Source organism: Mus musculus, chromosome 2 (assembly GCF_000001635.26).
Source record: "Mus musculus strain C57BL/6J chromosome 2, GRCm38.p6 C57BL/6J".
NCBI classification, from domain to species: domain Eukaryota; kingdom Metazoa; phylum Chordata; class Mammalia; order Rodentia; family Muridae; genus Mus; species Mus musculus.
Window position 1 is genome coordinate 120,655,150 of NC_000068.7, and position 18,398 is coordinate 120,673,547.

The 18,398-nt window shown below is 43.4% G+C and overlaps 1 protein-coding gene across 2 annotated transcripts in view; it reads left to right on the top strand.

Annotated features, from left to right (window-relative positions):
* The window catches only part of Stard9 (START domain containing 9), a 99,948-nt gene that overhangs the window by 26,064 nt on the left and 55,486 nt on the right, over window positions 1–18,398 (top strand). For both annotated transcript variants that reach the window (XR_001783628.2, NM_001370940.1), the window contains exons 4-8: window positions 9,731–9,847; window positions 11,224–11,256; window positions 11,345–11,406; window positions 12,854–12,966; window positions 15,931–16,000. Coding sequence is in view for 1 of the 2 variants with exons in the window: in NM_001370940.1 (NP_001357869.1) it covers window positions 9,731–9,847; window positions 11,224–11,256; window positions 11,345–11,406; window positions 12,854–12,966; window positions 15,931–16,000 (395 nt within the window). In the remaining variant the exon portion in view is untranslated. The remainder of the gene's footprint in view (window positions 1–9,730; window positions 9,848–11,223; window positions 11,257–11,344; window positions 11,407–12,853; window positions 12,967–15,930; window positions 16,001–18,398) is intronic.

The window sequence follows — 18,398 nt, forward strand, 5'->3', positions numbered from 1 at the left end:
TTCTCTCTTAGAAGGTGACCTAACAACCTGTATGAACCAGGCTTCAGCCTTTTCTTTCTCCCAGATTGGGAGTTCTCAAAAAGTTCTAATTTCTTGGAGCCTATTGTCTCAGTCAGAGAGCCAAAGGTAGCCACCAGAATCTCTTTAGAATATCTTCATACCTACAGGGTAGCTAGCTACACAAGGGACACTTAGAAGGTCTAATTCTACTAGGCTGTATTTTATACACAGTGGATTTTCCTTGTCAGTAATTGTTTCCTTTAGATTTTTCTCACCTGGACTATTGCTTGAAATTGCCATATAGAACCTCTGGCTGGTAAACAGAGTTCCCATAACCTGAGTACAGCCCTTAGACAGGTGTACCACCTTTTAAGAGTGAAACCTACTTACTAGTAGGCTGGCATTCTTAGGAATAGTGAAGGGATCCAGGTGTGTGTGTGTGGCTAGGGCACTGATAGTATCTGCTGCAGCATCAAATCTGATCTATAAGATGCAGCAGGGGAGCTGGGCGGTGGTGGTGCATGCCTTTAATCCCAGCACTTGGGAGGCAGATGCAGGCGGATTTCTGAGTTAGAGGCCAGCCTGGTCTACAGTGTGAATTCCAGGACAACCAGAGCTATACAGAGAAACCCTGTCTCAAAAAACAAAAACAAACAAACAAAAAGATGCAGCAGGGACCTAAGGAGTTTTGAAATGCATGCTGATCCAAAAGTGGGATATAGGGAAACTATTGTGTATTTCCTGGTTGTAGCCCTTGGTTGTGGGGCAGTGGACTGTGCTAGGAAATTTGATAAGGTTAAATGGGTTCAGAGACCCTGGAATTCCTCTGAGGATGGTAGGTGTTTCCCTGCACCCTACCAGATTCTTGGCTCAGAACACTTGACCACACACTCCCCACAAAGGGATGTGACCTGTGGTCGCTTAGGTCAGAACAGAGTTCCTCATGATAATGAGGTATCTAGATGGACCATAAGGGTTTAGTCAATAAGCTTCCTTCCTGGACATTCCTTTCTACAAAATGCCCACCCTGAGGAAGTTGTATGCACGCATTTCCCAAGATATACAATCAATAAACAGTTTAGAACCAAGGACTTGCTCATCAAGAATTGCTGTAGGAATGCTGGGCGTGGTGGCGCACGCCTTTAATCCCAGCACTCGGGAGGCAGAGGCAGGCGGATTTCTGAGTTCGAGGACAGCCAGGACTATACAGAGAAACCCTGTCTTGAAAAACCAAAAAAAAAAAAAAAATTGCTGTAGGAGCAGGGAGAAAGCCTTCATCTTCAGAGCGGCACCATATAACCTGAGTCTCCTGCATAAGGTCCCTTTGTGATCTCAGACTCACCACTGCTGAGCTAAGCTGAGGTTCTCCATTCTCCAGCCTGGGCTCATTGTATTCAGCCTGTGAGACCCCCTCATTCCCAACTCCCCGTGATTTCCAGTGACATCTAGATGTTCAGGAGTTTGGGAAACCCTGGTCCTGGGCTCCTCCTCGTGGGCCACCGAGTCTAGTCTCCACTGGAAACCGTGTAGAGTCAGGTATGGAGGTAGCCTTTGCTTCAGCCTCAGCCTATGTCATTTCTCACTCAGGCTAAGGGCCCCATTCTGGCTGTATTCTCTTACCTCCTGAACCATGCATTGGCGCTTCCCACAAACCTAACACTGGATGGTGGCCTACGATAATGCAGTCTAATGCCAAAAAAAAAAAAAAAAGATTTTGTATCTTACTCCAAAGGCAGCAGAAGGAGACTAGGGCTAACTTAAACAGATATGAAACCTCAAAGTTTGCCTACACAGTGACACTGCTACTCCAACAAGGCCACACCCACTCCAACAAGGCCACACTTCCTAATAGAGCCACTCCTTGTGGACCAAGCATTCAACTGGAGTCTGAGGTCCATTCCTAATCAAACCACCACAACACTTATCTCTGGGTGAAAGGATACATATTAAATAGTTAAGAATTGTTGGTTTGGGGCTAGAGAGATGGCTCAGCAGTTAAGAGCATTGACTGAGTTCAATTCCTAGCACCACATGGTGGCTCACAACCATCTATAATGGGATCTAAGGATCTAACGCCCTCTTCTGGTGTGTCTGAAGACAGGGACAGTGTACTCACAAACATAAAATAAATAAATTAATCTTTTAAAAAAATTGTTGATTTAGTAAAGTGGTAGTTGTAGGTTATCCCCCAAGATCCATGACTTCACTAGCCCTGAAGAGTTGGTTAGGTTTCCAATACAAAGTATATTTTCCCTCCTTTTGTTTTTGTTTTTGTTTTTGTTTTTGTTTTTGTTTTGAGACAGGGTTTCTCTGTGTAGCCCTGGCTGTCCTGGAACTCGCTCTGTAGACCAGGCTGGCCTCGAACTCAGAAATCCACCTGCCATGCATTCTTAACAGCTGATCAATCTCTCCCTAGCCCCTAAGGTCCAATTTTTGGTGTGCGTGTTTTTGTGATTTTTTTTCCTAGTCTTGGGACCTGAACCCACGTCACTATGTGCTAGGTGAAATGGGGGAATACCTCAAACGGAATTTTTAAATCCCCCCTTTATAAAACAGGATAAATGTATCCTGGGGGTCACTCTCTAAGCTATCCCTGTGTATTCACACGTTTCCCCACCTTAGCTCCTTGAGAGTTTTCTGTTTCCCAGACATCATGAATACAGGATTGGCACATTTTCTTTTCTCTGGCTGGTGAGATGGCCATCATGTTAAGGCACTTGCCACCAAGCCTGACAACCTGAAATGGATTCCCCAGGACCTAGGGAAAGGCAGAAAGAGCAAACTGACTCTCACAAGTTTTAAGGGGTAGCTTTTGCTTTTGTTATTCTGTTTCATTTTTTTTTCCCCTGGGCCTGGTAATGCATGCATTTAATCCCAGCACTGGGGAGACAGAGGCTGGTGGGTCTCTGTGAATTTGAGGCCAGCCTGAACTACATTCTGAGACCTTGTCTCAAAAAGAAAAAAACAGAAGAATTTCTCCACTTACTAACCTTGAGTCCTATTCAAGGTCTGTCCGTGTTGTTGCACAGACAAAAGTTTGCTTTATTTCCCAAAATTTTCCTTCTGTGGAGGTAAAAGTTTATCTACTAGTTAAATTCTACTTATCTCCCTCCCCCCATTTCCCATAATTTTGTAGAAAGATTATAGGTTAAAATACATGTAAAATGTTCTTTGTTATTAGAGTATACAAAGCTATACTTTACTGTGGTCAGTGTTTGCTGTATTTTACTGTTAAGTTGTTATTTCCATTGCATTTTGGGTGACTCATAATTTCAGTTTTTATTTTTCTGTGATTGAAGGGTTATCTATCGGCGATTCATTTCTGCCCTGTTTAGTGTCTTATATTACTGATGGTTTTGTGGCTGAACTGTGGTTGCCTTGTCATGGAGAGGACATGGTACACTTAGTGGAAGAAAAGAAGCATGCTTCTTAGCTTGCACTGACATTTGAGTCCTGTTTCCTGCTGCGTTTGTTTGTTCCAAGTCCATTCAGTTAGTCTCTCACAGTGTGACACCGTTGTTCATACAGCTTAGATGGGCCCTGTTCAGGTTTCCCCTGAGTCATCTTCCCATTGCTGTGGCGAGTACCCGAGATGACAGCTTTGACAAGAAGGGATGTACACTCATTCAGTCCTGTTGCTTGAAGACCTGTGGTGAGCGTGAGGCAGAGCAGAATTGCTGGAAAGCAAAGAGAGAGAATAAGATGTTTGTTGCTAAGGTCAGAAGAAGAGAGGATGAAGAAGGGGCCAGAGTCCCTAGTCTCCTTATAGGGCACTAGTCTGCCTCATACAGCCCCTCAGGGAGCCAAGCCAGTCAAATACTGGCTCTTGGGAAATTTATATTCATTCATTCATATATATATATATATATATCCCTTGCCATATTCTTTTTTTTTTTTTTTTTTTTTTTTGGTTTTTTGAGACAGGGTTTCTCTATGCAGCCCTGGCTGTCCTGGAACTCACTCTGTAGACCAGGCTGGCCTCGAACTCAGAAATCCGCCTGCCTCTGCCTCCCGAGTGCTGGGATTAAAGGCGTGCGCCACCACGCCCGGCTCCTTGCCATATTCTTGGTTCTTCAGGCAGTCTTCTCTGTTATGTTGAGTTACTTCATTTTGCTCCTCCATGTCAACTCTTCACTCTTTCCCACCTTACTCTGTGCCCCAAAGGGTGGCCCAGCCCATCAGCCTGATCAATGGGTTCCTTTCCCCTCTGGCTTGATGTTGGGATCAAATGAATGAGATCCCTGGCAGGAGATGGGGGAGACAGTTTCCTGCTATAGGATTGACCCACTCTGGCAACCTTTTTTTTTTTTTCTTTCATACATTACAACTCCAGTTTCCTCTATCTCCACAACTGTGACAAGTTACAATAAGATTAGGCACAAACTCTCATATCAAGGCTGACTGAGGCAACCCAGTAGGAGGAGAGCAGGCAAAAGTCCCACAAGAACAGCAAGCTACAGAGCCATCATATACATGCAGAGGACCTAGCACAGACCATGCAGGTTCTGTTTTCCAATCTGGCAATCTTTAAGTCAGTATTTGCCTCCTTTCTCTCAGGTCTTGGTGATCTTTCTCTCTTGTCTCTGAGCTCTCTCTCATGAGCTGAGGGTAGTCAGTTTCCCCTGCTACTGGTCCAAGTTGCTGTGCTATCTATCCCCTGTGGTTTCCCCTCCTTTTCTAAGTAGTGTTAGTATTGAAGTTCTAGTGACTGATTCTAGCTTGAGAGTCACTGGTCTAGCTCACTCCCGGCTGATGCAGTGATTGCCCCAGTAATATTACACCTGAGAGATGAAAGGAAACAAGACCAGAGCAGGAAAGAGGGAGGCAGGTCCAGGTTCAGATCCAGATAGACAAACACAGGCAAATGGGTGAATGAGCAGGCCTTTGAGTAGGCTGTATCAGCAGTGCGGCACCAAGCTGAGGTGGGGCTTCTCAGTCCATGACACACATACCAGGTAGCAGAAGATAGGTTGGTACGGAGCCATGCCATTGTAGTGTTAGATATCCATCACTCTGTGGGGCACAAGAGAATCCTCCTCTTTCCTTAGTCTTGTGTGTCTAGTAAGTTCTTAGATTCATCCCCTGCCCCCTTTGTAAGACAGGGGTTCTCTGTATATTCTTGGCTGTCCTGGAATTCTCTCTATAGGCTAGGCTGATCTTGAACTCAGAGATCACCCGCCTGCCTCTGCTTCTCAGGGGCTGGATTAAGGGCATGCCCACCCTTATGCCCTTATTAAGGGCAACCCTTATGTGGTTGTAAAATTCCGATGTGCTCTCACAGTTTCAGTTTCCCCAGTAAATGTACTGAATGGCTCCCCATGTATTCCTAGGGATACCATTCATCAGTGCATGTTGGAGTAGTGGTGGTGACAGTGGTATCAATGGCTGTTATCCCTCATATTCAAAACAGAGTAAAACACTACTTGTAGAGTCTCCTAGGGCGGTGAAAATCCACTGTTGTGTGGAGTGACTTAGCATAGGGCGTCGCATGATCTCAACACCAGACAAACAGGAAATCTTTATTCATCTGCCAAAGTCAGATAGAGGCTGATGCTTCTTTCAGGGAGGATCTGCTCTAGAGGAACAGAGATAATGTTTGATCTGTACTTGGCCCAGGCTGAAATAATGTCTGTTAACCCTGTGTTAGGCGTGATTATAATTTTTTGTGGTTTTGGAGTTTGATAGGCAAGGCATTCTAACACTGAGCTGGAACCATTATCTTCATTTCACAGATAAGGAAACTGAGTTCAAGTTATTTGGCCAGAGATCCATTTTTTTACCACAGAAATCTCAAAGTCTGTGTTTTTGTTTTGCCTATTAAACTTTCAGTGCATCTCTTTAGAGGAATAGTTAGGTTGTTCTTTTGCCAACTGAAGCCGCACTGAGTTATAGATCCTACATGAATATTCTTTCTACAAATAAGGAACTCCGAACTCTGCTTTTTATTGCACAATGAAGTTTCATGGTGGGTCAGTGTATACATATGTCCAGTCATCCTCACCTCACTATCTCTGTGATGGGCAGGGTACAGTTCTGGGACCCTTAAGGTCTCTCTACGTGATTAATGGTGTAATTGAAGTCATATGATTGAGTAAGTGACAGCGGTTGTTTAGATCACGTTCTGAATTAAAGGTTCTTGGTACCAAATAGAGTTAAGTTTTAAATAAAAAGATTCCCATCAAAACCCAAGTCTTTTCAGACTTAAAACGTCCCACTTAGTTCTTCACTAGAAAGTTTCTGGTAGCAACATTTGAAGTTGAAGTTAGTATTTGATACTTAGTTTTAATACTTTCTCATTCTATATTGGAATTGTCTCCGAGTTTCTATTGCTTTGATAAACACTATTGACAGAAGTCAACCGGAGGAAGAAAGGATTGATTTCATCTTATACTTCCAGGTAATAGTTCATCTCTGAGGCAAGTCAGGCAGGGCAGGAACCTGGAGGCAGAAGTCTTGGTATTGACTTGCTCCTCATGGCTTACCCAGTCTGCTTTCTTACAGCACCCAGGACCACCAGCTCAGTATGGCACCACCCACCGTGGGCTGAACCCTCTCATATCAATCAGTAATTGGGGAAATGCTCTATAGACTTGCCTACAGGCAAGTTGTTTGTTTGGTTTTTTTTTTTTCTTTTTTCAAGATATAGTTTTCTGTATAACAGCCCTGGCTGTCCTGGAACTCACTTTGTGGACCAGGCTAGCCTCAGCTCACAGAGATCTGCAGGCCTCTGCCTCTCAGAGGCACACAGTGGATTGAAGGTAGCCTACAGGCGATTCTGATGGAGACATTGTTTTCAGTTAAGAGTTCCTCTTTCCAAATGACTCCAGCTTGTGTTAACATGATATAAAACTAGCCAGTCAGGAACCATGTGTGTTTTTTAAAGTTAATTTTGGTATGAGTCCTACTTGAGATAGAGAACATAATTCTAACAGAACAAAAATCTATCCAGACCAAAGAAACTTACCAGTGGCAAGTTCCTTTAGTAATATATAGGTCATCCCTATGTTTGGATCTTAAGCGATTGTCATGGAATTGTTAACAGTGTTGGTGATTCTAGTTGGGTTTGAGAAAGGCATATAGGCATGTCTCAGCCAAGTCTGGTGGTGTACCCATTTAATCTCGACAGTCAGGAGGCAAGAGGCCCATGGATCTCTCTGAGTTTGAGGCCAGCCTGGTCTACAAAACTAGTTCTAGGACAGCCAGAGTTGCACAGAGAAACCTTGTCTCAAAAAACCAAACCAAACAAACAAACAAAGAAAACAAAAGGTTGTGGTTAGTCTGTATTATATACTTTCTACTACTTGAACTGTTAAAGGTAGATAGATAGATAGATAGATAGATAGATAGATAGATAGATAGATAGATAGATAGATAGATAGATGAAGTTGCCTATCTCTCCTGAATGGGAGCCTGCAGCACACAGCAGTTCACTGTCTTACTTTAACTTTTAGGTTGTCATAGTGAGCTGCTTACATCTGCTTCGTTGTGTTAACCTGGGTAGAGTGGGACACAGGTTCTTTGCCCATTTTCCTCTTTCTAAGGTGGTAGGTTTTCCGGGATTGGATGTGCTAAGTCTAACAGCTGTATCTTAACAGGCTCTGTCATTTTTGGATAAAGCTCAGATGCTTGTTGACATCTTTTATCATTAGGCAAAGTGCTTTCTTCAAAGATGCTTTTAGAAAACATATAGGCAGTTATTTGCATTTGGATAAAAATATAGACAAAGAGGACATAGGCCCACCACACATATGTAGCAGATGTGCACCTGGTCTTCATGTGGGTCCCTCCACAGCTGGAGCAGGAGCTGTCCCAGCCTCTGTTGGCTGCCTGTAGACCAATTCCTCAACTGGGCCACCTTGTCTGGCTTCAGTAGAAGATGATGCACTTAGTCCTGTATTGACTTGGTGTGCCAGGGTAGGGTGATACCCAAGAGGAGAAGGGGGTGGGGTGGGGGTAGGTAGGGGCTGGGTGAAGTGGGGACCAGGAGGTGAGTGGGGGCTTTGATTGGGATATAAAACAAATAAATTAATTATGGGAAAAATATGGACAAAATTTTTTGTTTGTTTTTCACTCTCTCTTTTCTCTGCTCAGCTGATCATAAACTGTGGGCAGAAAAAAAAACCCGTTTATATTTAGATACGGTTCTTTGCTGTCTCCACCTCCCTTCCCAGCTCTTGTCCTAGGAAGTTGTTCTGTGGAAGATTTTCCAAATAATTAGTGGATGGTAATTAACTCATTTAATCTAATGCAGCAAATACTAATACTTCTTCACACTCAAGAATTTCACCTTCTCTGGCTTTAGGAGGCAAACAAGACCTCACCTGATCTTTAACTTTGCTAACATGGAGTTAGTGTGACTAGAGAGATCTGCAAGAGAGATCATGGGAGCTTCAGTCTTTTACTGCATGCTGGCTTCCTATGGCCTTTTGCCCAGATAATGGAAGCATTAAAAAGCAAACAAAAACAAATAGTTCTCTGCCAAGAAGCATAGCTGCAGCTGCTAAAATACAGAGCTGTGCAGTCCTGATTTAGCTGCTGTCTATTTCTGGTTGCCCCTGGTTTTATGTGTGACATCAGTCTGTGTGATACTGATCTATCTTACAGCTAGAGAAACTGAAGCTTACAAAACTTGCCCAGGATCACCCTGCTTTGAAGTATATGACCCACACTACAATTTGGTACCATAGCAGATGAGTCAGAATTCAAAGGGAAGTTGAAAAAAAAATAAAGATCAGGAACACAGTGGTACCCCCTAGGCATCAGGGATCCAATCACAGCACAGAACAGGCAGCAGAGCGCCATCTACCACACTTCTGCCTCTGTGATTGCTCCTCTGGGAGAGTTTGTCAACTGCTGTCTGCTTTTGTCCCTCTTTGGAAAGTCTCCCTGGTTGGTAGCCTCCTCTCAGATGTCACTGTTCCAGCAGTCAGTAAGTGAAGAGGGCGCTGAGGTGGAGAACTGGGTTCTGCTTTCCACCAAGACCAGCATCCGTGGCCACAAGTGCTCAGTGCTGCCTAGCAGAGTTCGGTTGAGGTTTCGGGAAACCTAGGAACTTAAAGCCCAGTTTCCACAGGAGGACTTCTGGAGGCTTCTGAATTTGTCACAGAACCTGATCTCAGCTGAAGTGACTGTCTAGCAGAACCTGCCAGCTCTCAGGGGCAGTCAGAAGACGGACCCTCAGGGACAACTTTCCCTAACTTTTGAGCTAAACTGGTCCTGTGGGGTCTTCAGGCCTTGAGTTTATCTTTCTGGGTTGAGTTTCACTATCACCATACCCTTAGCCAAGTAAGCATTTCCCTATGAGGAGGAAATGTATAGTTTTGCTTTTTTATCTTTGTCCTGCCTTAGATTCTTTTTGTTAGACTAAGGAACACCAGGGCTGAGATACAGCTCAGTCCCTTAAGAATACTCACTGGTCTTTCAGAGGACCCAGTTCAGTTCCTAGTACTCAGATAGCTCACAACTGTCTGTAACTTCAATCCTATGGGATTGTGTGTAATACTCTACATGCATATATACAGAAATAATTAAAAATAAATCTTTAGAAAGTACTAGAAAATATGCACCTTTAAAAATTTTTTCCGTTACAATCTTTTTCCTGAAGTTGAATTGATTCTTATGAAATGATTGAGTTTAGATTCAATATCTTATATTTTTTAGATTAAAAATATTTCTAAATGTGCTCTGGGAAAATGGGCCAATGACAAGCTGTCTGCTTTTGTTGTTACAGGTGTTCCGGGACTTGGGAACTGAAGTACTGTCTGGAGCAGCCAAAGGCTACAACATATGTCTCTTTGCCTATGGGCAGACAGGCTCTGGGAAGACATATACCATGCTGGGGACTCCAGTGAGTATTGGCACTGAAGTGAACTTTTTTTTTTTTTTTTTTTTTTGTTTTTTCGGACAGAGTTTCTCTGTGTAGCCCTGGCTGTCCTGGAACTCACTCTATAGACCATGCTGGCCTCGAACTCAGAAATTCGCCTGCCTCTGCCTCCCAAGTGCTGGGATTAAAGGCATGTGCCACCATGTCAACTACACTCACGGTAGCTGTTTTCAGACACCAGAAGAGGGCATCAGATTTCATTACAGATGGTTGTGAGCCACCATGTGGTTGCTGGGACTTGAACTCAGGATCTCTGGAAGAGCAGTCAGTGCTCTTAACCACTGAGCCATCTCTCTAGCCCAAGGATAGCATTCTTAATAATACCTTTTCTGATGTTAGGTGTGGTAGTGCACACCTTTAATCCTGGCAGAGGCAGGAGGATCTCTGTGAGTTCAAGACCAGCTTGGACTATAAAATAAATCCAGGACAGCCAGAACTGTTATACAGAGAAATCCTGCCTTGCAAAACAAACAAACAAACAAACAAACAAGTCTATCCTTTGTTTTAGATTTAGAAGTATGCCAATGAGATGACTTGGGCAGTGGTTGACAGATAACCTTGCATAGGGACAGTCTGAAATAGCCACTTCTCTGTGAAGTGTTTCCTCATTGTTTCCTTTGTCCATGAGTAGTGTGGTTTCAGATATTTGAAATTAAAAGAAGAAATTGGGGGCTGGTGAGATGGCTCAGTGGGTAAGAGCACCCGACTGCTCTTCCAAAGGTCGGAAGTTCAAATCCCAGCAACCACATGGTGGCTCACAACCATCCGTAACAAGATCTGACTCCCTCTTCTGGAGTGTCTGAAGACAGCTACAGTGTACTTACATATAATAACTTACATATAATAAATAAATAAATAAATAAATCTTTAAAAAAAAAAGAAGAAGAAGAAATTGCCCAATGAACCAAGGAGAATAAAACTTTAAACCTCTGGATATGAGGTAGAGGAAATAGCAGCTTCTTTGAATTTCTGCACAGTTTTGCAGAGGGTGTTCGTTCATGTGTCCAGTGTCTAGGGGTAGCAGTAGGGATCTAGAAGGGACCACATTAGTAGTGTGAACTCATCTAAGCACGATGAAGTTCACTGCAGGAAAGCATATGCCTAGGTTTCCTGCTTCTCTTATTTGTCTTATGGTGATAATCTGCCCCTCGTCTGTATGTCCGTCCCTTTTGTTAGTCTCTCCTGAAAGTGCCAGCAAGTAGTCTTCTATACACTGCTGTATAGGCTAGCTCGCACACACAGCCACCCTGTGTGCTCAGGGACTCCAGGTGCTTTGTGGTAAGATGAGGGCATGTGGGCAGTGTGGGTCAACAGTAATGCTTTCCTTTTCTTGTCACCAGGCCTCTGTTGGGCTGACTCCGAGGATATGTGAGGTATAGATTCTCTTTGGGTCACGTCCTCCCCCCGTGGGCTTCCTATGTCAGCTTCCTTCAGTAAAGCCTAACGCTCTGGTCTGTGCAGGGTCTCTTCATCAGGGAGGATGACTGTGCCTCTCAGCCTTGTTCCCGTAGCATAAAAGTAAGGTAAGAGCTCAAGCCCCAGACCCCAGATGTCCCATTTCCATCCCCAGCTCCTTTCACGTCAGGGTCAGCAGAGGGGTGGAGAAAATCCGCAGAGGACACATCATGCAGTATAGGAAATGGGACACATACTAAGCCTTTGGGTTGCCCCGGACTAGCCCATCAGGTTCCTCCTGTGCCTCTGTTCCCCTCACTTCCTGTTGTCTCACTCTTGCTTTTGGGATTCCCCTCCTAACCCTTGTTGGCTCATTCTGGAGATTTCAGACCGACTTTCCAGACTAGTGCTAGGTACAAGGTTTTGTTTTGTTTTGTTTTGTCAGACAGCATCATGCTATGTAACCTAGGCTGGCCTCAGACCCTTTATCCTGCTGTTTTACCCTCCCAAGTGTTGTAGTTATAAGCATGATCCTCTATGGCCTAGCAAAACAAAGTTTTACCAAGCTGCATTGAGAAAAATATTGATATATGATTACTAGGTTTTCTTTTCTTTTCTTTCTTCCTTTCTTTCTATCTTCCTTTTTTAATAATTTTATTTGTATGAGTACACTGTCGCTGTCTTCAGACACACCAGAAGAGGGCATCAGATTCCATTACAGATGGTTGTGAGCCACCATGTGGTTGCTGGAAATGGAACTCAGGACCTCTGGAAGAGCAGTCAGTGCATCTCTCTAGCCCTCTTTTTTCCCCCCTCTCTTCCTCCTTCCTACCATCTTTCCTTCCTTCCTTTTTTTCTTTCTTTTCTGAGACAGTTTCTCTGCATATCCCGACTGTCATAGGACTAACTCTGTAGACCAGGCTAGCCTCAAACTCACAGACATCAGCACACTTTCTGCCTCCTGAGTACTGGGATTCAAGGTGTGCACCACCACTGCCTGACTTTATTAGTTTTTCTTTAAACCTTGTATTCTCCTTCCTTTCTCACCTCCTCTCTTCCCTTCCTGTTATATGTAATCATTATTGGTTTAGTTAAAAATGAAATAGATCTCTAGACAGTATAACATCTTGTTCACAGTCTTGATGTGTAGAACAGATTAGAGTTGTCCAGCTGACAGCAAGGCCAAGGGTGGGACCTTCACATTTAATTTCCTCTGTTGGCTTAGTAGTGGACCTTGAGATGAGGCGTTTAAGTTATGAGCCTGTGGTGTATGGGAACCATTCTCATTCAAAGCACCACAACCTCCCTCACCTCCCCCAAATAGTGCCTAGTTGGTGAATTAGGGGCCAAGCATTTAAATGCCTGAGACTGTAAGCATTTCTCATTCAAATTACCACAAGCACATATACCGCTTTTGCAAAGGGTTGTTTTATTTCCAGCATTCATGACTGATGCCCTGGCTTGGTTGAAGTCTTAAGGTTATCAGAGCCAGAACAGGAAACCTTGTGGTTCTCAGTTTAGTATTTTTCCTTTTTCTACAGAATCTAATGGCCATGCCTTTTTTTGTGTCTTTAGCTTCCTAGAAATCTACAACGAACGGGTGAGAGATCTTTTGAAACAATCCAATCAAAATAAGTCCTATACCTTAAGGGTCAGGGAGCACCCAGAGATGGGACCCTACGTCCAAGGTGAGCTTCTGTGATCGTGGGAATTGGAGAGCCCCCTGAAGTTTAGGAAGTTCTCCTAATGTTTGATAACTTTCTCAGCATGTGAAGTGAAGGTTTTCTGTGTGCTGGCTACTGTGCTGGACATTGCTGACATGACATGGCAAGCTTCACAGGCAAGCTTAAATTCTGCTGAAAGTGTCATGAGGCAAACAATTGCACGTTGTGACAAAGGTTTATAAAGTAGCTAGATACAGCTATTGAGAAGACCCCTGAAGCCAGGCATGGTGGTATATAACCTTTAGTCCCAGCACTTGGGAGGCAGAGGCAGGTGAAGCCAATCTGCTCAATAGAGCAAGTTCCAGGAGAGCGGAGACAACCGGGTTACACAGAGAAACCCTTGTCTCAAAACACCAAAAAGAGGAAGAGGAGGAGGAGGAGGAGGAGGAGGAGGAAAGACCCCTGTAATCTTAGCAGGTGGATTTCTGTGAGTTCGAGGTCAGCCAGTCTACAGAGTAAGTTCTAGGACATCTACATAGAGAAATCGTGTATTAAAAAACCAAAAAGAATAAACTGTAAAAAAAAAAAAAAAGACTCCTGGGACATGTAGGCAACTGAACCTCTGTGTGTGGTCAAGAGAAGCTCTTCTGACAGATCTGACAGGTAACAATTGATGCTGACTAAGCAAAGATTTAATTATTATGTATGTAGTGCTCTGTCTGCATGTATGTGAGCTGTCACATTGTTGCTGGGAATTGAACTCAGGATGTCTAGAGGAGCAGCCAGTGCTCTTAATCTCTGAACCATCTCTCCAGCTGTCAGGGTGAGCTTTTAAGCACAGAAAGACAAACAAACAAACAAAGCCTCCACATCTTGGTTTAACACACCTTAGCAAGAACAGTCAGCCAAGAAGAGGAACTCCAGAAGCCAAAACAGAAGGATAGTATGTTTAGTGACTTTCTTGGAACTCTGGACTTGCGTGGATTAGGCCTTTGTTCTCGTTTTGGCAGGTGTTAAGGTCTACACGCTAGGCTCTTAGTCCGAGCGGTGCCTCTGTACTTCTAGCATGGTGTCAGTTATGCTAAGGTCTGGGGCCTGTAACTCATTCCTCACAGTGTCTGCTAACTTAAATCCTGATGAGGAGAGACATAAGAACTCTCCTGAACAGGCATGGCTGATAGATGGTCAGCGGCATTCTCTGACTCTGCTACCAAGTGTTTCTTCCCCCCGGCAGCCTGGACTCATAAAAATGCCCCTTTTAATTTTATTTTCCATGTAAAACAATACTGTCAAATAGATACATCAGTGCTCAGACTCCACATTTCAAACCATTCCCTGCTGCTCGCTCTCTCTCCTTTTCTTCCTGTTTCTCTCTGCCCTCCCTCCTCTTCAGACACAGCCAGGAGACCTCAGCCTACCTCCACTTGACTTTCCAGTTTCCACTGGCATTTTGCTGTCTTGTCTGATAAGTCCTTGAAAATACCAGCCAGCATGGCTTTAAAATCTGCCTGGTAATTCCAGTGCCCTCATCTTCCTTGGGGATCTTTCATTTATATTCCCAGGTTTACATGTATGTTTGAATTGCTAGTGAGTTTTGTGGCAGTCAGTATTTGTAAAGCTGCTCTTAGGAATTGGTCTTCCTTTCTTCTTCTAAGTCCCTTTGAGCACTAGGGTCTAAGAAGTAAGTTAGGACCCAGTAGAAGGCACGAGAAGCTCAGTGGCAGACTTTGGGAAGGCTTATTTACTTCTACCCCAACTCCCTCTTGTCTTGTAGTCCTTTGGGTTTCTTTCTATAAGGACTGATGTCTAAGCAGGCATTATATATAATCTCTGCACTCAGGAGGCTGGGGGAAAGGGATTTTCTTGAGTCCAAGGGCATCCTGGGCTAGAGTTGAGACCCTATTTCAAAAAATAAAACAAACAAAAATTGAGGGGGTGGGCAATTTGGGTTTGCTGTGAACTGTAACCCTTGTCCCTTGATTTCTGGAAAATTGCTCAGAAAATTGATTGCAGCTACTACCTGCAGTTTAGTCACTATTCAGGTCTGTTTGTCAGGTTTTACTATACATTTATTTAGCAGTAGACCTATGGCACTGTCTTGTCCCTGGGGCTCTGATGCTCAGCAGAGGTTCTCTAGCACTGGTAAGTGCTGTAGGTGGCTTTGCCATAAGGATTTTCTTTGTGTCAGTAGGCTCACTTCCACCTGTCTGAAGCCTTCTCATTCTGTAGTGGCTTGTCGTAGCCTTGCTTCACCCACAGAGCCCACCCTGACCACTGCTCTGATTTGCTTGGCATGTTTGTAGCAACATTTCTATTTCTGTAGCGTTTGTCTATAATGTGTCATATCATGCAATTTTATGTTGTAAACTGTGAAAGAAGAGAAACATATTTACTATGTATTTTGTATGCTAAGCTGAGTCTGCCACCTTGTGGGTAAAATACCACTTTCCTATCAGGAATTTTGTGAGGCCCAACAATAATATGAGAATGAGATTTCTTCTAACTTCTGTAGTAAAGCTGTAAGGAGTTTTTTGTTGTTGTTGTAAGCATGGCCACTGCATGAATTCTAAACTATAATCTTTGTGGAAATACGCCGGTCACTTGATGAGAGGTTTCCATACATATTTATTAATTTTTACCTGAGTAATCTTAGTCAGGATTCCTCATTCTAGCTTATCAAGTGATATGATATAAGAATGATAAGTAAATTAAAAATTAAAAAATAATTAGAGCTGGAAAGATGGCTCATTGGGTCTAGAGGCTTTTGCCCTCAAACCTGATGACCTAAGTTCCATGCCTAGATCCTCCCTGTGGAGGGAGAAAAATGACTCCTGTAATTGTCCTCTGACTGCACATGTGCAATATGGTGGGCCTGCATTTAAACTCATATAGGAAATAATAGGTAAGTGTTGTAAGAAGAATGTCAGAAGCCACAGGAAAAGTTAGTTTACCAGAAGTTTCATGTGATTTCTTTTCTCCCTCCACAAGGTCTGTCTCAGCATGTTGTTACCAACTATCAGCAGGTTATCCAGCTCCTGGAGGCAGGGATAGCAAACAGGTAAGACGTTTGTTGGGTGGGGTGTTTCTGCAGCCTGCTTTTGCAATCCTGTGTTTTCCTGTCCTTTGGAAAGCATGGCCAAAGGAGAGTTCGGGGGCCACCTTTGTAGTGATCTCTCTGCACTTCTCTGCAGTGTACAGCCAGGTCTTCTCAGATCAAGAACATGGTTAAGTTACTGCTCTTCGCACTACAAAGGAAATAGAGTTTGTTCTGGACATGATAATATTGGGTAGAACTGTCTTCTCAGCTTGGCAAAAATGAATATAGGATAAAATGATTCATAAAACCATTTTTTCTTGTAGTTTTCCAAACTTGTGAGGTTATAGGCACATGAAACTAAGAGATTAACTTACATGCTCCTAACACTACTCTGCAGTGTGATAGCATCTCATGTTTTCAACTACTGTGAGGACTTAAAATATTACTAATAAGTGCCATCTAGGGAAGCTGTTTTCCCTGGGAAGAGATGTTTATCCTGTTATTTATCCTGTTACTACTAGGCCCTTTAGCTGAAAGACAAAGGAAATAACTTAAATTTAACATTCTAGTCCCAGAATTTCATGGAACTTTCTTAGAAGAAAGTTTTGCCTGGTCTTCAGGATAAGCTGAGCTCTTGAATTATTAAGAGTTATGATTCAAGCTGGTTGTGTTGGTACATACCAGGTGGACCTTTGTGAGTTTGAGGTCAGCCTGGTCTACATAGCTAGTTCCAGGGCAGCCAAGGCTATACAGAGACACCTTGGAGGTTGAGGACCTAGCTCAGTGGGAGAGCACTTGGGTTTAGTACTCAGTTCCAGGGGAGGGGGAAGAGGAGGAGGAGGAGGAGGAGGAGGAGGAGAGGAAGAAGAAGATGATGATAATAGAGTCCTGCTCTCAAAAAAACAAAACAAAAATTAAAAAACAAAACAACAAGAGTTAAGATGCAGGTGGGCATGATGATACATACATGCCTGTGATGCCAACAGTGGGAGAGGCTGAAGCAGGATGATTCAGTTTGAGACCTGCCTAGGTTGCATAATATGTTTAAGGACCAAGGTTCAATTTTCAGCACCCAGTGAAGGCTAACAGCAGTCTGTACCTTCCACTTCCAGGGCAGCATATGAAACCTCTTTTGATCTTTTCAGGTACTAAGTATGTATGTATATATATATTTATATATACATATATACATATATACATTTAGCCCTCTGCATATATATATGGTACATATATACATGCATTCATACATGTAAAATAGACAAATCTAAATCTAAAAAAATTTTTTTTGAAAAAATAAAAAGGAGTGTGAGGAGCTGGTGTGTAGTTCAGTATGAGTCCAGCACTGTGGAAAACAGATGTGATGATTCACAGCTGTAATCCAGCATTCAGAGATGGAAATAAGAAGTTCAAAGCCCATCTCAGCCACATACTTGAGGCTACCCTGGGCTACGTGAGGGAACGGGAACTGGAATGTGACTCAGTGGTAGCATGGCTGCCTAGCATGCGCCCTCGGTTAATCCGAAGTGCCAACAAATGAACAAACGGGATAAATATAAGAGTTAGGTTCATTTAGCCCTCTGCATCCTTGAGTATAGGAACACCTCATAGACTTTTAGCCTTTTCTGTCCTCTAAATCCTTAGAAGTCAGTGAAATATAGTCTGAGATAGTTTTAACTAGAGGAATCATTGATCTAGATTTAGGTAAGGAGAGACTCGGTAGCTTTAGGGTTTAACACTGGAATGGATTTCTAAGATCCGCTGTGAGTTCCACATTTAAACATGGCTTCAGTGTAATTCAAGATCCAAATTCAAAAGGCTTTCTGACACTGTTGGGTGAATTCTCTGCTTTATAGCTTAGCTGTCTGCGAGGCTTCTGCAGCGTACTTACTACGCACACTTGTTTTTTTCTATATGTGTGCTGGTGTTGGTTTTTTAAAATAGTTATTTACTTCTTTGTGTATTTGTGTGTGTGTGTATATAGACTCAATGTCAAGTGTCTTTCTCTATTGCCTCCCACCTTACTTTTGAGGCAGGGTCTCTTACTGAATTTGGAGCTCACTGATTGGCTAGACCAGAGCTGCTTAGTAAGCCCCTCTGAGATCCTCCTGCCTCTACCTCCCAGCATTGGGGTCACAGACCTGTGCCACTATGCCTAGCTTTTTACATCGATGCTGGGCTGGCTTCTGCCTTCTTTGGACCACTTTTTTGAAATTTATTTTTATATGTATGATTGTCTTGCCTGAATGTATGTGTACCACGTGTGTGCTATGCCCACAGAAGCCAGAAGTAGATGTCAGTTCCCTGGAGCTGGAGTTACAGATGGTTGTGAGCTGCCATGTGGTTGCTGGGGGTTGAATTCAGATTGTCAGGCCTGGCAGCGGGGACCTTCACTCACTAAACCATCTCACTGACCACAGTC